A 21,226-nucleotide genomic window follows, 5' to 3' on the forward strand; every position below is an offset into this window, starting at 1 on the left:
GTCTGTTTTTTTTCACGCAAGTATAGTGGAAAAACGTTACTCCTCAGTTTATTCCTTTTTTGTTAGTCCGACTGCTTGTACCATTTGGACATGCCTAAAGTAACATTTGCAGAACAGGTGTGCAGCTCAGCTCACACCTAACTGCTAATGCTAATGATCATTTCACAGTTTGTTAACGACTTGCAAATACCTCAGTAACTGTGGAGGAAGCACCAAATGGTGGCTTGCTCTGAAGTAGTTCATTATATTTTCGGTCATTAGCAAAGTCACACTGACACTGGGAAAGTTTGAAGGTATATGATTCAATCTTTCCAGTATCGGCTTATCTGCTTTTCTCTACCTTTTTCATTTTAAAGGTTTTGTGCTTTACATCTACGTAACTATGACTCATGTGTTTGAAATGCAATATAGTACTCTTCAGAACTTCCTAACTCTTACAACCTGACCATTACCGCCCATTTCAAATGAACAAAAGGTAAAATTAACACAGGATCCAGTACTGAAAGCAATACTGACAAAACAAACCCACTCAGTCCCTTAGCTGACTTGAGAATGACTGTTTCCAGGAACCCAAAATGCTAACGTCATATAACTATTTTATAGTGAAACTTTAATGTGAAGAAATATGATTAAAATATAATAAGTGCTAGTATGTGAAGGTTTACACATTATATGCAGATTTAGCTCATGCCACATATACCACTGAAATATCTAGACACTTTTGGATGCGCCCTTATTTCCCAAGGGGTTGCCACAACGGATGAATCTGCATGTTTGATTTGGCACTGATTTTATGCCGGATGCCCTTCCTTTTCCCTTTTATCCAGCTTTGGGACTAGCATTAAGTACATTAGCTTGTGAGCCCCTGAGACTGAGTTTGTTTCCTCTGAGTGTTGGACCACAGATCTTTTGTGTGTAAGATGAATGGGTTGAAAACTACCGCATGGATCCTCTACACTACTTTTAAAAAAATATTATCATTAAATATGCACATACAGTCATGAATGCTCCACTGACTTTGAGGTAATGTACGATCACCAAAATATGACAGGGAAATGATGTAAAAATCAAGCACACATTGGTTAAAAGTTCAACATTATTTATTCCTTTTTATTCTTGGGCTACATTAGGTCATATATGTATTATAAAACGCATCCTCCAGTTTGGAGGAAGGAAGACGTGCTGAAGTGTTTACTGCTATATTCCCAAAAAATGAGAGGAAACATTGAAAACTACATCCAAAAAACAGGTTTTGTGAACAAACTTTGAGCTACATTTGTTTATATTAAAAGCATTTAAGCGACACTTGTTTTACTGCATATGACGGTAAAATATATACACATTCTTCATACTATAGCTTCATAATTTAACACTTAACATTCATTGTTTAAGACTGCATTTCAAGTGGCAAAGACACAAACTGGCAGCTTCAGAAAAAGTGATCAAAACTAACAAAAACTTTGTTTTTAATTTTCCCCTTTTTCAGCATAACGTGGAAGTAAGAAGTCAGACTGAAAATCTGCTGGTTTCAGTCCCTGGACCTGCAAACAGGTAAAATCAACCACGCAGCAGCTGTTCAAAGCAATGTGTGCAAGTACAAATATGAATGTGATGTTTTGCTCTGACGTTTTTAGCCTCGAAACACACAAAAGACTTCAAAGTACAATTACTGAGGAAAGGATCCCCAACATGAAAATGTAAAAGTTGTAAAAATCTCATATTATTAACTTGAGTTTATCTGTGTGTGTCATTTAGAAAATAGCTGGGTAAAACATTTAATTTAAAAGTATCCTGACAAATGTATCCTGACAAAATGAAGAAACACTTTCAACTTCAAGCCAACCTGTGTGACATAAAATAAGGAATTATAACTATGTTTGCTCACAGTGAACATCAAGACTACTTCTTGATGTTTTGTTTACCATTTACTGCATTGCTGCTTTAGTGTTGCTTGGTGTTACTTTAGGTGTTTTGTTCAGCAGAGTTTGTTTTGTTCATAAAACCTGACTTACTCATCCTTAACTTGCACAGTTTGTTACATATATGTGGCTTAAATCCAACATTGTGCTTTGGAAAAAGAAAGCAAAGCACTGTCAGACCACCTGTAGATGTGAGCAGTCTTGTGGACAAACTGTAAATGTTGTACGTTGACTTGTTCACTCCAGCAGCTGGCAGTTGTTCCTGGAGTGTAGCAGCAGTGTGAAAGCAGTAATAAAGATAGGGGTCTCCTTAGAGGCCTCAAATGGGGTAGGCAGTAGAATGGAGGAAGAAGGGGGTGAGGGTGGTCTCAGGAAAAGTTCAATAACACAATCTCAAATGGGGGAGGGGAACAAGACAGAGTGTTGGAGAGGCGCTTCAGTTAATTTAAGTACTTGATCACACACCCTTGCCTGTCCTCTCACTGTTCCTACAAATATTTGAAGTGTGGCTGTTGCAACAATGAAAAGGCCCCTGAAATAGAGAGCAGAGCAAATAGAGACTGGATGGATCCAATGTTTGTCCAAGGTCTTAATAAGGCCACACTTCAAGTACCATTGAAAGCAAACCAAATAAACAGGAGCTGTTTGAGGGCAAACAAAGTGGCCGTGCGCTTCAACAAAATACGGTCTGGTTAATTTCCTCTCACTGCTACATGAAAATGTTTTTGATATTTTTGACAAAAGCTTTCTTTTAACTTAAACTGGTGGGGAATTTTAACTCGGAAAACTAAAAGGAGCATGTACAGTATACAAATCGAAAGGAAATACTTCCTGAGTGAGATGTGCATGGAGAATTACTAAGGTTGTGGAAATTTTACACAAACCATTACAGTGCTGTCTGTCACCATGAAACTAGCACGAGAAGTTTGAGGGGCCCAGGGACGAAAAAATAACCTTTCTCATCCTGCAGACCTGAATTCAAGTCCTCTGCCAGCAAAGCATCGCCTGCTCAAGTGTCTTTGAGAAAGTTACCAAGTCCTTATTAAATTAAATACGGGATAATTTTGCTTTTGTACAGTACATTTTATTCATAAAACTGTAAAAATACCCATCCCCTCAGTATAATATCCGTGCTGTAAGAAGAAACAAGAGCAACACGCCTCTGGATAAGCTCTGAGAAGCAGAGGAGTTTTCACTAAAATCCACCTTTTTGTCATTTTTAGGGTAATTGTTTTTGTTTGGATCTTCATAACCTTTAGTCGGGTCTGAAACAACGCTGTGGTCTCCTATGGAGCAAAGTTTGCTCATGTTCTCCTTGACCACTTCACATAAAGGCCTCTCCACTCCATCGCAAATGCAGCGGTTCAGAAGCATGCCGTTTGGGATGAACAGCATCTGCTGAATGGTGGCTTTACACCTGGAGGAGCACTTCCGGCCATTGAACAGCTGCCCGCAGTATGACATGTAGGCTGCCAGGGAGGTGTGGCAGTTGCTGTCTTCCTCGCAGCGCTGCCGGGCCTCCATGCACCCTATACCTCCGGCGTCCTTCGGGTGTCTTCGGGGCAGGCACGGCTCTATGGCCCGCTTGGCGTTGAGGCAGTCCAGATCTTGAGCGCAGTCGCAGGTCTCCAGATCTGGCCCACTGCGGGTGTGATTCAGCCTTATCAGCGCGCTGATGCAGTGGCTGGGGCATTGCTTTCTAGTTCCTTTGATGTTACCTTCACATGCTGTCATGTATTGATTGTATGCAAGTTCGCACTCGGGTTCGTCGTGGCACCGGAGAAGCGCCTGCCAGCATATTAGCTGTGCATCCAAGGCCACCAGCACCCACGGGAGAAGTGCCAGGGCGCTGCACCAACATTTCATGCTTGGATGGAGTTGTAGTTCGGTGACGTGCACTTTCTCCACCAGCACATTAGGATCAGAGCGACTCAGGCACAGAAACTTTCACACTGAAGTTCATACAAGTTTTCTTTTCATCCGAGAGTTTTCGCAACAGACAACCTGTTAACACCGCAGCTCTTTCAAAAATTCTCCACTCACTTTTGCACCTTGGATGAGTTTGGCTCCTCCCGGTGAGATTTGCAACAGTAGAAGTCAAGATCGGACTCAGGGGATTCACCACGCGTAGTTGCAAGAAACGGAAAAGTCAATTCGGGAAGCATGTCCGTTCAAAGACGAGAAATCCAAACTCCAAAGTGCAGTCTGTCTCCGCATCACCGGTGCAAATCTGAGGTGGCCACTGAAACGCGCCATTGGGCTATCTAAAGTTTACAACTCTAACTACAATTAATGTACACAACTCAGATATTACACTAGAACTCTCCTGCCATTGCTAGTTTCGATTCTTCCCAGCGCTACTACTTTTAACATCCATCCACGCACTCATTCCAAACTTGTTGTTTTTTTTTGTTTTTTTTAGTTGAGAGCTATTTCTCTCAGTCCCATTTTGTCCCGCTATGTGCGTCTTTGTCCTTCTTCTGGCTGTTACGCTTCACGGTCCGCCGAGCATTTCCCCACAACACCCCTCCTCCACGAAAAAAAAGAAAGAAAAAGTCGCGCCTTTCCCCCTCCTTCTCTCATTTACAATCCTGGCCACCGATTGGTCGTCACTGAGGAGTCAGCCGTGGGACCCATTTCCAGGCCCACAGCAGCACAGCTCTGAGCACAAATCCTCTCAGTATATGACGAGATAGGCTGGATGAAACTGTTTATAATTTTCCTTGTATGAAACCCAGGATCTGTGTGGTCCTCCTGTAGCAAAACATAAGTGAAAGGGGGAGGCAGGCAGGGGGAGCTTGCAAAATGCATTCCTTTGCAAGAAGCTCACATCTGCAACTTCACTGCTCCAAATTTCAGCGAAGAAAAACAAATCTGTTTCTCCGGAGCAAGGAGAAACCTCAGTGATGGCTTCCTCGCCGATGAGGATTTTCACTTAAAGGTTCTCGCTAATTGTCTCCCTCCCTCGTCTCCCCATTCTGCAGAGTTTTTTAAGCCTCGATTGATAGAGGAGAAAGGGAGAGAATAGTATTTTCTGGCCCGTTTCACCCTAATTGTGTCAGATTGGCCATGCGGTGGCCCAGTGTCTTTCCAGCCTGAAGATTGTTCACGCACTGCAGCCTATCAATAGAGAGGGGTTCAGCATCAATATATTTTACAGCTATTCCCTTTCACACCACACTTGAAAACTACCAATAGCCCAGGCGTTCCTGCCATTGAAATGGAAACGAGCTTTTCTAGCTTCAGGTCTGCCCTCACAGAGGGGCTGTGCCAATTTTGCACAAACCACACAGAGCAGATGGGTGCCCAACCTGAAATCTGCAAGAATGCAAAAGAACTGATAGCATTCTGGTAATTATTGTAGCTCTGTGTCTTTAACAGGGACAGAGTCAGCACTGGAGCTGCAAGTAACACTTTAAATAGTAAATTTGGGCCTTTTTAAACTTTAGTTTAACTTACTTTAATTTATTTTAGTGTTAAATTAAAGTTTGGATGAAATTTATAAAGCTGTAACTGGCAATTATTACTTAAAACGAGTCTAAGTAAGTGCTAAAATATAATTTTGTTTTGTTGGGTTTATACACTAAAACCAGTTGATCACGTTTTGGACAAGAGCAGACATTTTAGAGAAAACATGCAGATCAACACACAAAAAGACAGCTAGTGCATATATATGAGATCAGTCAATTAAAAAAACTTTATTTGCATATCACTTTTCATGCAAATCACTGCAGTTCACTGTGTCTCACAGATGATTAACAGAGTATAATAAGTGAAAGCCACTCAAAATAAACTAAAAAGATAAAACATCATGGAAATAACATAAAGAAAATATTCTTTAAAGTAAAAGTATGTCAGTTAAATTAAGAGCAATACAAATAATAAATAAAATAAAACACAATGTACGGGAACAAGCCGGCTCTAATCTGTGAAAAATGCTGTGATGAGAGCAGTTAAAATGAAAGCATTAAAAATCAAATAAACCTACAACTTAGACACAATGAGGTAATAAAAACAAAGTAACTTCTTGAAAAGAACACTCAGTCAAAAGCCAGATTGAAGGCATATGTTTGAAGTTCAAATATTTCAACACTTCCAACTGCAGCGCCAATCTGAGCTAATGAAACCTTACCTACACAACAACAACGACGACAACGACGATGGCGACAACAACAACAACTGGTAATCATTAACAAATATATAGCATAGAAAATTTTTAGGTGTAAATAGGAATAATCAAATGAGTTATGGGTTATTATCGATTATATAGTGCAATATAATTAAATTCTATTTTATAATCTAATGATATGAATGGTAATGCCTTTTAACAGTATTCATGATTAGTAAACATGATCAACTACACTAGTTTTAGTATATAAATTTATACTAAGGCGCTTTCTAAAATGAAGGAAGTGAACAAAAATAATAGTATATATGTAATAATAATAATAATAATAATAATACCTCACCAAAAACGACCATCCATCCTTACATCCACCTTTTTAGATCTTCTTAACTGCTTTTCCAGTTCAGGGTCAAGAGTCAAGGGTCACAGGTGAACTTGAGTCTATCTCATCTGTAATAGGATGACATACAGGGTACACACTGGATACATCACCAGTCTGAAATGTAATTTTTGCTAAAATCCTCAGAGCACCCATGACCTGCAGTGACCCTTCCTTGTAAGAGGACAAAGTAAACGCAAACCATGCCATTAAAAAGCCCCCCACAGGATATCAGAGCCACCAGATTCCATGACTGTAGCAGTTCTCAGGTGCACACCATCCACTCACTCACTCTTTGGAATATGCAGTATGCCCATTTGACTCTACATTTTCCCCCATCTTTGCCATCCTTTGTCTTGTGGATTTTGCACCTTTGAACTCTCTGATGTGTGTATGCCCTCAACCACAATATAGAGTTCCCTCCATGAATCTGTCAACGGATTATTCTTGATGACAGTCTGATTACAGTGACATTTCTCAATCACTTGAAGAGTGACTCCATAATATGGTCGTTTACACATTTGCTAACAAGGAAAAGCTCCCTAGTTCAATCGTGGTAGGACCTGACCCCAAATCCCATCGGGGCTGGGTCAGGAAGGGCATCCAAATCAAATAAGCAGAGTTACCTGTTATGGTAACCCCCTTCCAAATAGCTGTTAAAAGTAGCTTCTGAGTCCTCGGATACTTACTGTCTTTGCTACAGGGATGAATGGACAGTAGTCGCTGTTCCTGTTGAAACAGTGTCTGTTTGAGTAGTTTTTAAGATTAAAGCTCCTGCTTTAAGTGCTTGGACCCTATTTCAAAGTCATGACTGCATTCATAGCATTCACATAGAGAATCATCCCTGAGCTAAAAATTATTACTGTGTGTATGCATGCTGTGAACTGGTGCATATGTGAATGCATTCATTGTGTTTCTCCACTTATTTGTTCGGGTTTTTCCTTTAAACTTTCCTCTTTCATGTGTGGATTACTTGACTCATTCGGTCAGCACACTGCTGCCAGAGATAATGAGGATGTTTTTTAGATTCATTTGAAATATTACATTCTGTTCTTAACATCTTTTAATACTAGTTTTAACGCTAATACTAGTTAATACAGCCCGGCTTTGACTTGTCAGTCACAATCTATGGGGCTCACCCAGAAGCCTCCCTCATGAACAAATCTGTAATTGTGAGTGTGTTTTTATCGCCCCCTGGTGTTCAAGCTGCTGCACATTTAACAACATGCACAAACGACACACTAAACCTCGAAGCCATTTAAACTCAAACACAGTAGAAATGAATTCAATTAATAAATAGAATATAATAAAAAAATTTATTGCAGTTAAAACGCAGAAGTCACTGAAATACTTTCCAACAGAATGACAGAGATACAATGAAAGAAAACAAAAAGGTCAAAGGAGAAAAACTGCGTGTCATGGTAGCCATTTCCTGAAAAATCTGGACCACAGAATGACACCACAGAAATCATATATATGTGTATATTGTTATTATTATTGAGTTATTGAATTATTATTTCAAGTCACAAACACTCATACAAAGCAAAGAGTTTTGCTTTATGGCTTCATTTCCCCCCATGAATATCGTCTCATGATGAAACATGACATATTCTAGTAGCTCTGTTTATAAAAGGACTTATTGCAACTTTTCTTCTTCTTCGTATTATTGAAATATTCTGAATATATAGATATATATATATATAATTGTGTATCTAACAGATGACAATAATCACTGTAGTGAAAAAATGTTGCCTCCGCTTTCATTCAGTAGTAGTGTGGCACCTACAGTGAGGAAATTAAAACTCATACAGTAAATTAACAAAATCTTTTTGGCCACAGTTTAAACTTAAAAGAAAAATATTAAGTAACACAAAGCGGGGAAAAAAAGTTTTTGGCCGTAGAACCATAAAAGGAATGAGATCGGGGACAGATGTGAGATCAAGCCAACATCACCTTCATCACCACTGCTACATAAACTGAACACTGGCAAAATGTAGCATATATGTAACATAACATCAACAGCATCCTCCCTAATGTCACCCCTACCTTCACACTTGGCTATTAATCAACAATACCACAGTAAGCCCACACTGACTGAGTGCTCTGTAACACTACGATGAGCACTCCCGGCTATAGGGTGAGTTTTTTTTTTCTGTTTTACAAAGACACCACTTGACGCATCACACTGGCTAAACAACACGAAATCCACCAGCACGAAAGAGCACTACTGAGACGGAGGGGTCAATGAGATGGAGGACAGGTCAAAGGTCACCTGATGGTTGACAACACTGCAAGACCCGGTGAGTTGATGGAAACAGAATGACTCGCTGTTGACAGTATAGGCAAACAGATACCTGTACATCTAACAGAACATAAATACTTGAATGCGGACTCTGTATTTGGATTTATACACACACACACTGTCGTTACACATCTGGACATATTTGTGCCTTTTCCTTAATGTTGGTCAGAGTGTTATCAACACAGGCTTTGGCATACAACTTGTAAAGCATTTACATTTCTTCTAACTGAGCAGCTTTTATTCTTTTAACCTATAAATGCAGCATATGTGCAGAAATACTTCCAGTATAGTTGATATTGATGCTAGGTTAAATTTGGGAACACATGAATTACACGTAGCAAAACTATCTGGACTTTCAGCAAGACATCATCTGTGCTTGCTTGGTAATTATTAATGGTTTTTAATCGAACAGGAAAGAAGAAAAGAAAAAAATTGAAACTTCTTCCAAAAAATAAAAAAAAATCAATAAGGCTCGTCTTTGTAAAAAGTAGCTTTTAGATTTCGGAGCTCAAAAGAAGACAACCTTGTACGGACATCCAAGGCACACTGAAGTACAGAAAAATCTAAATGATATGTCTATGAGAATATTTAAAACTGATGCAGCAACATTAGCAAGCTACTTTTGACCAAGATCAGCCCATTTCTACCATGTTGCGCATTTGTACATGAAAAATAAACAGAGCGAGCTTTTATTTTATTTTACCTACATCAACTCCCCCAAATTTAACATAACACAGCAATCAGTGTCAGCTTTGTTTATGTGTGCTTTCATTCCAATGAAGCAGCTGATCTCACTGATGCGCTTATTGAAAGTGCACGTGTTCATCACTGAAATCAGTTGCTGTGTGTTTGGAAGCAAGAAAATCCTGCACACACACACACATACACACCTGCGACCTCTGCTGCAGAATCACATTGTGTTATCACAGGTCACATGAGGTACAGAGAGCTGGGGAGGTTATAGGGAGTAAAGGATTTAATACACTGGAAAAACCTTTCTCAGAGGTGAAACTGCTCTAAGGGCAGAGCTATTTTAATTGGCTAAATCTCAGTGAGAGGAGCCACATTTTTGGCTAATTGGCAATTTATGTAAAAATATGCATGGCATTCATGACCTTTTAAGATATCGGGAAGTCAAAAGGCAAACAAATTAAGCCGTTTCACCTGGTTGTCATTGTGGCTAGAATTGTATTGTAGGTTTGTAAGATGTAGCCAAGATATCGTACTATAAGGCTTCTGTTTAACTTTGCACGACCAGAAAAAACTGTTAATATGTGGCTCTGCCAACTGACATTCCACTACAGCAATGAGAAAATGTCTACCCCCGGAGCAGCTCTGCCTCTGAAAATATTTGTACAAGAAAAACTCTAATCTCCTGGGCTTGGAGTTGGCCAGATCACATCAGACTGCAATTCTCCGTCTGCTTTTTGAGGTCTTCCAGTGTGGCCTGGGCTTTGTCTTTCAGCTGGTCGATGTCCACATTCTGGATGTTGGACAGCTGGCCCAGCACCGACTGCTTGTGTGCTTCCTCCTCGTTGTCCTCGGCGATCATCTTGGCAAGCTCTGTGGGCAGCACCACATCGTCCCCTGCCTGCTGGATTTGGGTCTCATCCATCTCATTCTGAGGTGGACACACATGGACAAAGATAATATATATCTGACGTATAGCCATGTCCACCAGGACCAACAAGAGAAAGGACAAGCTCTTCCATGGCTTGGAAAGCATAAGAATATGTGATCTTCTGTCAAATAATAAGAAGTAATGATGATGCTCAAGGTCACCTTACATCATGAAATTAATGAATCAGTAACACTTAAATATTCCAATAAGAAAGAACATTACTCAGCAATTGATTAAAAGTAGTATTAACATAGTACTATTATTCCTATTGCCTATTCACGATACAGATTTTAAAGGGGAGGATTATCTTTACTTTCTTTAGATTATTGGATATTTCAGTTAATTTACCTTTGGTAGTCTGTACTTTTCCCGAAAATGAGTTCTAACTGTGGCTCGCTCAGCTTTCTTCTGAGCGTAATGAGCTTCTCGTTCTTTTCTGCAAGAGAGGACGAAAAATATTTTGGGGGCACAATTGAAAAAGTGAAGCTTAGGTTCCAACCAGAGGTGACTATATAAATATATACATTTTTAATATGCGCTTTTATTTAAATGAGACATAGAAAATGCAAATGTTAACTCCAAGATCTTTACTTTTGCAGTGGGTATCGCACCAAATATTACAAACCAAATATGCCGTAAAATAAATCTGGTACTTCTCTAAAGTCAAGTGAAGTTGCATCTCAGCTGTAAAATAAACATAAGGCTTCTGCTGAATCTGGATCATGGAGGCCTTGGAGCCTAGCGTTACCCCGTGTCCTCCTAACGCTAACTACAGGGCATACAGCGAACAGAAGGTGGAGCAGCAGCAGTGCCGCCATGGGGAGAAAAGCAAGACATGTTTTGCTTATGCTTATAAACCCCAGATGCAGCATCCTGACAGTCCGGCTTTCCTCTGAGGGATTTCAGTTTTCTCGGGTTGTGGACTAATAGATCTGCACTCATTACCACTCACATGCTGTCAGTCTGTCCTGTACTTACTAACTTAAGCGGTACAGCATGGTCTGCCTGATGAGCCTCATTCATGTTAAATACCTTAAGTCTGTAAAGGAAAACCTGAAAAGAGTGAGTTACTCTGCAAAACAGGTAGTTAAACCAAATACATAGGAAGTACTGAGACATTTAAAAATACTTATCTTGGTGAAACTGAATGTTGGGCCATATCAAATGTCTTTTAGCCTACTTACATTTGTCTCTTAAAACTCTTAAAAACAGTCCATTATACAGTGTATGAGGCCTCCAGCAGAGGGCAGGCTGTAGGCTCCTGGCAATGCCTTTGCCATTCAGTGTCACTGGAATATTTATGGCTTTAGTGTAATTCGTAATTGTCCCCCATCATTTGCTAAATCAGCTGATATGCCTCTTACAAATTATGAGTCAACAGATATAATCCTTTACAATTTTGTGTGTACAGCCCAAGGTTGAGCATAGCATGATTACAGAAACAAAAAGCAATACAAACACAAACATTGTGGATGATTTTAATCAAAGCAAAGCTACAGTGAAAGAGGCTGCATTGCATGCCTAAAAGGATTAGATCAGCAGCATCATCTAAAAGCAGAGGGACACTCCAAGACCAGCGGCATGGTTCAAAAAGTGTCTGTACCCAATGTGTCAGGGGAAGGTCGTTTTATGTGGCGTTGCAGCATTCATGGAGGCATCCATGTGAGCCTGAGTTCACTTCATATCAACGTGAGTAGGCCAAACACCAAAGGGCCATGTGGTGCTCACTTGCAACCAATGACCGGGGCTTTGTGCCTTTCTTTCTCAAGGGCATCAGATGACCGGGGTCGTCTCTGTGGTCTTCGCGTTGAGGGTAATAAAATGTGTGTATGTGACACGTCAGCATCGCCAACCCACCCTCACAAACCATATTCTGCTTCATTCTGAGCAGAACGAGCTTCTCAGTGACCTATGCTCGTGTTCAGCACCTCTGACTAATAACTCGCCTCCGAAGAAGGTCACATTATGACGGAAGAGCATTAAGCATCTCGTCATGCCTCCTATGGAGCTCAGTGGGCTGAGCTAAGTGTTAATACTGCTAGAGTTAGGACTTCACCTCCCACTCATTTTGAAAATGTCTGCCCATGGTACAGTGAAACACTTTGGATAGACGTGTTAGATGATGAGGACGATACATTTGGATAATTTCCTTTTAACAACAGGACAGTATGTAGTGCTGTTTGGGTTCTGAACAAACTTGCAGACAGAAACCAATAAAATCAGGTTTATTTGTCTTGTTTTTCTGCAAAAACCAGATCTGAATCCCTATCCTGGATTATTTATAGTAGCTTATTATATGACGTGGAGTTCTGCTCTGAGGATCACACTAATCAATAGTGAGTTGCTGTCTCCTGGGTGAACTCTGCCAAATGACCTTGTTGTTGCCTTATATTCTCACCTAGTGCTCTCTGAAATTAAACTACATGATAAATATAATAATAAAACAGCGTGTAAAGAATGAACTTTGGAAGGTGAGGTGAAGGTGATAAGGGAAAGATTGAAATGATATAAAGTGGAAAAAATCAAGTGAATTACAACAATTTAAGTCAAAGGCAATATTTGACATATTTTTGCAGGCATCCCCTGGCTTTAAATCACTGTCATTTTGAATAGTTACTTCTGTATGATTATAATGACGATGATGAGAGTCGGTTAAAAGCCGAAACTAATTTGTATTATTGTTGGTTATTTGCCCTCTAATAATCACCACTTTAATTACCACACAGTCCGCTCCATTATTCAGCCGCACGCACAGCATTAGGAACATTTTTTGCCACAGGCACGAATCCCTGTAGACATTTCCGTGGAAGAATGATTCCAGGAATCCCAAATTAAAGACGGCGCTACACATTTTTGCCGAAGCAAAGAGACGGAGAGCTCCCTGGGCGAGAGGAGCAGCTGCGCGTGGAGTGTTCATATTATTGCACTGGTGCGTAAAAAAAGCGCGCGGCGCACTGGGGGCTTTCTGCTATTTACACAGAAAAACACACTGTTTAAGCATGCCACGTTTCCACCCCCTCACCCCCGACACACAGGCTTTTTTCATCACAACTTTACAATCAGAAACTTCAATCATTGGCTTACTTTTCCTCCTCTAACTGTTGCTGATATTGTTCAAATTCCTCTTGAGTCATTCCCTGCGCGGCGGCGTCTGATTTCTCCCCTTCGGATTTCTCCTCCGTCAGTCCTCCTGTCAGGTTCTTCAGCTGTCCTCCCACCACGTGTTTTACCATGAAAGCCATAGTTGCGCTTTGGAGAGTCCTCGATTTGTTCGGTTAAGAAGTTGAAGTTGCGATGCGCTCTTGGGCAGAGCGATGATGGGCAGATATCAACCAAGTGCCGTTTAAACGAGTATGAGACTTGTAACTTTCAAAGGATGACTAAGAGCAGTCAAAGCGTAAAAAGTAGAAAATAATTCCGACGATGCGTCGAAGACCGAGAATTTCAGCACCACTGGCCCTGGACAGCTCCGTGCCGAGAAGGATGGAGAGGAGCTGCTCAGCTATGAGTCAACAACTTTGGCGCTGAACTCTACCAATCCTGTGACTCCGTCCGCAGCCACCACTCCCTCCACCCAATCCCAAGCACCGCCGGACTCGGTGTGCGCTTGCACAGCGCGCGTCGGCATCGTGGGCTGCGCGGGATCCCGTGATTCGCCGTCTGATTATAACTTGCAATGGATTCAGACAGATTTCCGGAGGGGGTGTGGGGGGACAAACAACACGTGACGAGCCACAGTATCTCCTGGCTGTTTTGGTGCCTTGGTCTCTGTCAGGGTCATCTGCGCGCTAGAGCCTACTACAGAGTTTGTCAGCAGACAAACAGAGTATTAATTGCAAATTAGTGGGATGGTTGTCTGTTAACCCACGGCATTAGCTTGGTTTGTTGGTCTAATTGCTTAGAAATGATGAGTCCTCTCTGTCTGCTGCACATGAATAGGCTCCATTTCCAACAAGATGAGTCTGTGTACGTTGCATGGGCAGATTCAGCACCCTTGTAAATATCCATTCTACTTGTGGACTAGAGTTGGTAAATTTGTCTCCATTGCATCACAGTAATACAGAACAGTACTGTACTGATCCAACGTCTTGCAAGTGAGGTTGTAATGTCAGTATTTTGTGCTTGTTTGGCTGTGTTAGTTTGTCTTTGATGGGGCAGGCGGGGTAAATAGTTTAACTTCCATGAGCAGATAATGCGTTTTAGTGAAAGGCTGGCTGCTTCTTGAGGTTACTGGAGATGACGTAGCACTCAACTAGAAAGCCTCATTTCTAAAAATATGACCTACATGTGTGTGAGGGATGCTTTAAATCTCTCTTCCTGTGAGATTCTTGACATCCAAAGTGTGAAAAGCAACTTTGATCACAAGTCAACAACTCCAGTGTCCTGATCCTCGCAGCAGTCTGACACCGAGCCTGGCCTACTTTCCCCATCCCTGTGGATCAGGAGAGACAGAGCCCGTCTCAGTGTCTTTTTGTCACAGGCTTAGCAAGGCCCTGTTAGCCTATACCTGCCTTGCTTAAAATCTCCCCCTAACTTCAAAGCTGCCATTGGTGAATAGATTGAAACGTAACATAGTGAATAAGATCAAAACTGTAATCTCTGTGAAATTGAATAAGAAGAAAGAATTTGCCTAGCCAGCATGTTTCAACATCAATTTATATCCTTTGGCTTTTGATATTCAAACCCAAGGGATCTGTTCCAAGTGCAGGTCCCAATCACTTTTTTTCTGGATTATTACTTAGCCCTGACTACAGGTGCTCTAGCAGGAGGTTTTAATCCAAGATAACATATATGACATACATAGCTCAATGCTTAAACTCATACATTTCTGTAAAGATTGACTACATCCCTCTCTTGAGGACATGTGGTGGCTGAGCTTCACAGAACAATCACAGCAGCGTGAAAAAAAAAGAGCCGAGGCGGCGTGTTTATTGGCAAGTACAACAAATTATGAGAAATACACCAGCTGTTTTCACACCATACTTGTGATGCTCTGTCATCACTGCTATCACCCAAGTTATGAAGACACAGAGAGACAGTTTTTCAGTATTTTCTATGTTGTCCTGTGCTATGTTTGTGGTATTTCTGTGCTCCTCTTCAGTTTGCAGTTCAGTCAGCTTTGGCTACCTGCCATTGTCCAAAAACACATTGGGTTTATTGGTGATTCTGAATTGAGGTATGTGGCTGCTTTTCACTCCGTGTCAGCTCTCAATTTTGGTTTACACAGCGCTATGAATTCCAGTAATTCATAATTCCAATGCTAGTTTGTTGGTTATTAATGATGATTTTTCTGGGTCCAGAACTGATTTGATAGCATGTAGCTCAAATCACAGCAAAGCACTATTTTGCCCTAGACGGTTCGATTACTGATGAAACTACAGACAAGTACAAATTGAAGGAAACACAATCATAAAGCGTCTCATTAAGGCGTTGGGTTACCAAATGTCCCATATTATCTTTAATGCTGATACCCGAGGTATCCTGCAATCTACCAGCCAAAGCAGTTATAACGCAGAAATAGAGGCCCCCAAAAAGCAAGCCTACTGAGAGTATAGACCACCAGCTTTCCAATGTGTGGAGGTGTTAAACACATCAGTCCAGAATCTCTCATGGGTGTTCATGTAGTGGGTTGAAAGCTGGTGACTGTGAAGGTCAAAACATGAAAAAAACACTAATTCAAATTAATGTTTTGTTGTAGTTTGAATGTGATCATTCACAGCAACTTCATATTGATTTGTTGTGACCATAATGGCTCAGTCACACTAGAGTAAAAATAGGATGGCAACCTTCTGGCGACTAGCAAAAATTAGTGGTTGCTTTTTGATTGCATTGAATTTGAGACTGAGACTGAGCATACAAGGCCCTTAACCTCTTGGTGAACACTTTTAAGTGACAATTGCAGAGGTCACTTAGTGGGAGGCAACCTGTATCCAAACAGTCTCGCTCCAGCTCAGACTGTCTGGACTCATTCTCACACAGATTGGTGAAGGTCTACAAATAGCTGCCATCTAATTTATAAATGCAGAAAGATTTTCCAGCACACTGTAACCAATCTGAGTCAGTCTGTGCAGATGAGTGTAACTTGTCTGTGACACATCTCTTTGCAATACGAGACTCAGTTGATTGCCAACTGATTGCATTCAGGTTATATTTCTTTATAAAAGCGAGCTTATGTCATTTTGTAGTTGAACCACTGTCCTGCAGCAGCTGTGCCACTATTTGTAGCAGAGTATCCATATTTCTGTTTTAAATCTATGACATTGGGGCTGGACTCTGAATGCAAGAAGTTAATGTGAATTTCTATTTAATGATCATTTCTGTGTCAACAGATTTCATAGATTCGGGATTATTTTATGTAATAAAAATAATAAATAAGGTAATAAAACTGCAAGTCAAATATGGTCTCCCACTACTGTTGTCTCTTCTGTGACTGTAGCATGGAAAGTCCCACTAGAGACAACAGTGGTAAGAGATTCAACCTCAGGACCGCCTCAATGTAGTGGTCAACAGTTCAGTTTATTCTACTGAGAGAACTGACAGAAGTTCAGAAGATTCCATAGCAAAAGGTGTGTCAGCATATATATTGTTATCCAGAAAACCTGTATAGCTGCATGTAGATATTATTGTTTATTCATACTTGGAGTATATACACGATCTACAAATGTTCATGAATTTTTTTAAGCGCTGTGTCCTGCAACTTAAGCAAACTGGAGAGAATATTAGCACTAAAGAAAAGCCAAACTATATCAACACTGAATCCTGTCAAAATTCTCTTGAAAACAAAAGGAAGCAAAAATGTGGTTGCTGTTTCAGTAAAAATATCTCAAATCAGAGGCTGTTATCAAGCCTTCACTTAGAAAATAGAAACATTAAGAAGGACTTAATCAGCTGTATTTGTTAAATAAGAGCATGTGGGATTGAAATGAAACACTCTTAGTCAAATGGAGGAAAACAACATTACTCACAGTTCCTGATTTAAAAATAGACTCATGTTAATGCTCCCTGGCTCCTGCCGGTGCTCAGTTCGTATTACTGCCTACTCAGATTTGACTGATGTTTCATTGTACAATGGAAATCAATCCCCAAGGTCTTTGTAAGACATATTTGAAGCATACATGCTTTATATATGTACGCATAAATGCATGCATAGCCTCTACACAGATGTTTACCGTAAAATTCATGCGTGGTTGCACACGTTGCTCAAACATCTGTGGTACAAAGTCCATATAGTAAAGTCTATAGCAAAGAAAAAACACTTTAGTAAAATGAATGTGGAGTAGGGATAGTATTTGGTCTTTCATTACAAATAAGAAGAAAATTTCAGGCAGCAGTAAGAAAAGGTTAGACAGGCGTGACATAATGTGATTGTCGTGATCACGGTGCGAGTGAACATAACCGAAAGCATCACGCTGGCTTCCACCCAGTCACACTTCCAGTCTGGTTACACTTGATCTTTCAGGATTAGGAGGCTGTGTGGGATTGGGAGAGATGGGCTTATGTACACCATCACTCACGCTCACTGATCCTCAGCAGCCGAGTGTTACACCTTTGTTTCTCCAGACAAGGGATTAGACTCATCAAACGAATGTGCCCTGCAGCAGACAATATGCACATTCAGGGAGTTTTTAAATGCACACAGGCAGAGATGACGCCATTAGCAAGTTACTCGGAGGCCTGTCTTAAAGAAAGCTGTGGGCGTGTTAGTGTGTATGTGGTGCCCCCCTCGTGAGATGACAAATATCACGCTAATCCCATTAGAAGTGCAAAGTGCTCTGTGTGCTCAGTGACAAAACTTTTTTTTTTTGTATCAAGCAAGCATCTGACACTATTTGCAAGAATTTGTTTTTGTTCTACCTGCATCAGGGGTGGACCAGAAATCAAAACAGACAAGTGGGGGTCGCAGAATCATGGAATCATATGGTGGAAAAGCAAGTCACCCCAGGGGAGGTGGTTTGATGCACTGCAGGCTGTCTAGAAGGTGTTGAACTACACCACATGTCAGCATGGCAGCTGTCCCAACAGCTAACATCAACTACTTCCACATGACATGAATATTATGGCCTTTTAAGAAACCATTTAAACTTGATGCTTAAATCTACACAGAGCCCGATCTGTATCAGTTCAGCCAGGCAGAAAATTTGGATTTTATTTGCTCAGGTTGTCAGAGATAGATATCTCCCTCTGGGATTTCTGCCTTTTCCCAAATACAGTGGAAGCAGATGGAATTTTGTTTGTGGGGCTTGCAAAAAAACAAAAAACAACAACAACAAAAATATTGCCTTAAAAATTTCAATGAAATATCTCTTTCCAGAAACTGTGCCTCAGCTAGATTGGATGAGCCACAGAACAGATTGCCAACCATTTTCAGAGAGACTGTTTCTTCAGTAGAAAGTAGTTCAGATGGAAAGGGTTGACAGGGAAGTCTGTGGATTATCCAGGGTAATTGGGACACAGTTTTTGGAAAGCGATGGAGATTTTTTCTAAGTTTCAAACACCTCAAAAGAGATGGACTGGTCCAAGTAGGATGACAGAAATATTCGAGACCAAACTCGAGCTGACACACCCTCCATGGGTTCATATCGATCTCATACCTGCTTGTAACAATACCACAAACCGCAAAGGGTAAGTGAGAAGAAATGGCCTACTTAGATGCTTTCCAAGCATGTTTTACCATCAGTGAGCAAGATATTATTATAAAAATCATTCCGTAAGTCAGCTTCAAGTATTTTTTTTCTTACAGTTTTACTCACATTACCAGGATGTGCCATGTTGTGTGAATGTGAATGAAATCATTCAAATCAGCGGATGTGTGCTCCCTGCTTGCATTTCGACCTCGTGACAAAGTATTCTTTGTGCGTTCAGTAGATTTCATAGAGTCCCTTCGAATTTAACATGAATACGTTTGCATGGGCACAATGGCCAGGAAATGAGTCATTCAGAGAGAAGGAAAATGCTGTATATTGATTACGAAAAGCTGAAAGCAGGAACCAAGGCTGGAATTCTCATTACATACTGGCGTGGTTTAAAGTGTGAAAAGAAGCCGCTAAGAGACACACTCGGTGACAGAATTCACAGCAGAAGGAGGCGCAGATCAAAAGTGAGAAAGATGAAACACAAATGTTCAGAGGATTCAAACTGAAATAGGTTGTGAAATTGAGTGTGAACAGAAAAAAGGACTCAAAATGTGTGCAGCTGCCTCCAAAACTGCAAGCACATTTGAAAATTAGGAAGATAATTTATCACAGGGAGTGTGTAAATCATTGTGATTACTGTTATGAAAAAGTATGTCCTTTGCAGACATATAAAAGCTGAAACCCTTTCGATACAAAGACAATGCCAAAGTATTTCAGCCGATGCTGCTGAGAACACCATCTGCTTAAACAGCCTCACCTAATGACAATAGAGAGTTAAAAACAGGACGTCAAACATAATTGCAACTCTGACAGTGGAAACTCTCACCTGTTCTCACCCGTCTAAGAGAGGCACCAAAACCTCCTAAAAAGCAATTCTGCCAAAGAAATAGCTGTCAGGGTGCCTCTGAATATCTAGCCAGTCCACAAAAACTCTGGCTGTACTTTTTTTTCGCAAAAAGCCATAGAATCCCTATTACTATTACTATTTGGTGTTCATACCTCTTATATTGCATGTTAGTCAGTCCAAGGTCTAAGTCATTATTGGTGATGACCCTAACCCTATATCTATCTATCTGTCTAGCTATCTATCTATTTATCAATCAATCAGGCATCCTAGTAAGGCATCCTAGTTAGATACCTGAACCACCTCAGCTAGCTCCTTTTGCTGTGGTGGAGTAGCGGCTGTACTCTGAAGACCTCACCATCAGGAAGCTTATTTACACTGCTTCTATCTGTAGTCTCAGTCTTTCTTTCACTATCCACAGCTCATGACCTTAGGTAAAGATAGGGGATTGCTATTTTCTCTTTCATGCTCACCTCTCTCTTTGCCACGACAGACCATCTGGATCACTGCTGACGCACGTGACAGAGTGTACCAAATGTTCTCATAGGCTACGTTCACACTGCAGGTCTTAGTGCTCAATTCCGATTTTTTGATCAAATCCGATTTTTTTGTCTGCTCGTTCACACTACAAATAAAATGCGACAGCAAACGCTCTCTAGTGTGAACGCTCAAAGCGGCCCGCATGCGGAAAAGAAGATGTCACACACAACGCGCTCTGTTTAGACCCAGAGCAACAGTATTGTTTGACTGATGGCCCTTAATATAAAGACTTCGGTCTTCACGTTTCCCAATTTTTGCTTTAAGTTATTTTGTTATTTACATAATAATGTAAATAACCTAATAATGATCCTTATTGCCGTTTAAGAGAGGAGCGGTGCTTCAAAGGATAGCTGTAGATTTCTGTCAGAATCTGCAGATTATACAGTACAAATAAAATGTTTACGTTGTCTTCCCAACAGTTTCACTGACATCTACACTGGATGGCCAGGAAGCGTTCGCGATGTCTTCTCGGGCGCTTCTCTGGCGCTGATAATTGGCTTCAGTCTTGTGTCGGTGACGTAAAAGGCGGATTTAATGCGACTTGACCGTTCAAACAGCAGTCGCTTTCTAAAACATCGGATATGTATCGGATTCAGTACCACATACGAAAGTGACCCAGATCGGATTTGAAAATATCGGATTTGCGCCGTTCACACTGTCATAGCATGATCGGATATGGGTCGCATAGGGTCAAAAAAATCGGATTTGATGCGCTTTCGCCTGCAGTGTGAACGTAGCCATAGACATCTCAGGTTATTACAGTGAGACTCAGTGTGAAAAAACAAAAAAGAAACAAGAAAATGCTTCTGATCACACTACTGATCTCATGAACTGCCTCACAGGCTTAAGCACTGTGGGATCT

General features: G+C 40.8%; 2 protein-coding genes across 2 annotated transcripts; both read right to left on the reverse strand.

Annotated features, from left to right (window-relative positions):
• Positions 1 to 1,082: 1,082 nt before the first annotated feature.
• LOC113024056 (growth arrest-specific protein 1) lies at positions 1,083 to 4,834 on the reverse strand. The gene has a single exon (XM_026170706.2). The coding sequence runs from the start codon at positions 3,783 to 3,785 to the stop codon at positions 3,036 to 3,038; it is 750 nt and encodes a 249-aa protein (XP_026026491.2). The 5' UTR covers positions 3,786 to 4,834; the 3' UTR covers positions 1,083 to 3,035.
• Positions 4,835 to 8,948: 4,114 nt separating this feature from the next.
• On the reverse strand, positions 8,949 to 14,035 carry cplx3b (complexin 3b). Its single transcript, XM_026174332.2, has 3 exons — positions 13,432 to 14,035; positions 10,696 to 10,783; positions 8,949 to 10,347 (listed from the first exon to the last, which is right to left on the reverse strand). The coding sequence occupies exons 1-3, from the start codon at positions 13,587 to 13,589 to the stop codon at positions 10,123 to 10,125; spliced, it is 471 nt and encodes a 156-aa protein (XP_026030117.1). The 5' UTR covers positions 13,590 to 14,035; the 3' UTR covers positions 8,949 to 10,122.
• Between the last annotated feature and the right edge of the window lie 7,191 nt (positions 14,036 to 21,226).

The sequence above is a fragment of the Astatotilapia calliptera genome, chromosome 1, assembly GCF_964374335.1.
Source record: "Astatotilapia calliptera chromosome 1, fAstCal68.1, whole genome shotgun sequence".
In the NCBI taxonomy this organism is placed as follows: domain Eukaryota; kingdom Metazoa; phylum Chordata; class Actinopteri; order Cichliformes; family Cichlidae; genus Astatotilapia; species Astatotilapia calliptera.

Coding starts and splice junctions, on each gene's coding strand:
- LOC113024056 (XM_026170706.2), bottom strand. CDS start 3,785: ATGAAATGTTGGTGCAGCGCCCTGGCACTTCTCCCGTGGGTGCTGGTG.
- cplx3b (XM_026174332.2), bottom strand. CDS start 13,589: ATGGCTTTCATGGTAAAACACGTGGTGGGAGGACAGCTGAAGAACCTG. Junction 10,784..13,431: donor CAACAGTTAGAGGAGGAAAA/GTAAGCCAATGA, acceptor CCTCTCTTGCAG/AAAAGAACGAGAAGCTCATT. Junction 10,348..10,695: donor AAAAGTACAGACTACCAAAG/GTAAATTAACTG, acceptor TGTCCACCTCAG/AATGAGATGGATGAGACCCA.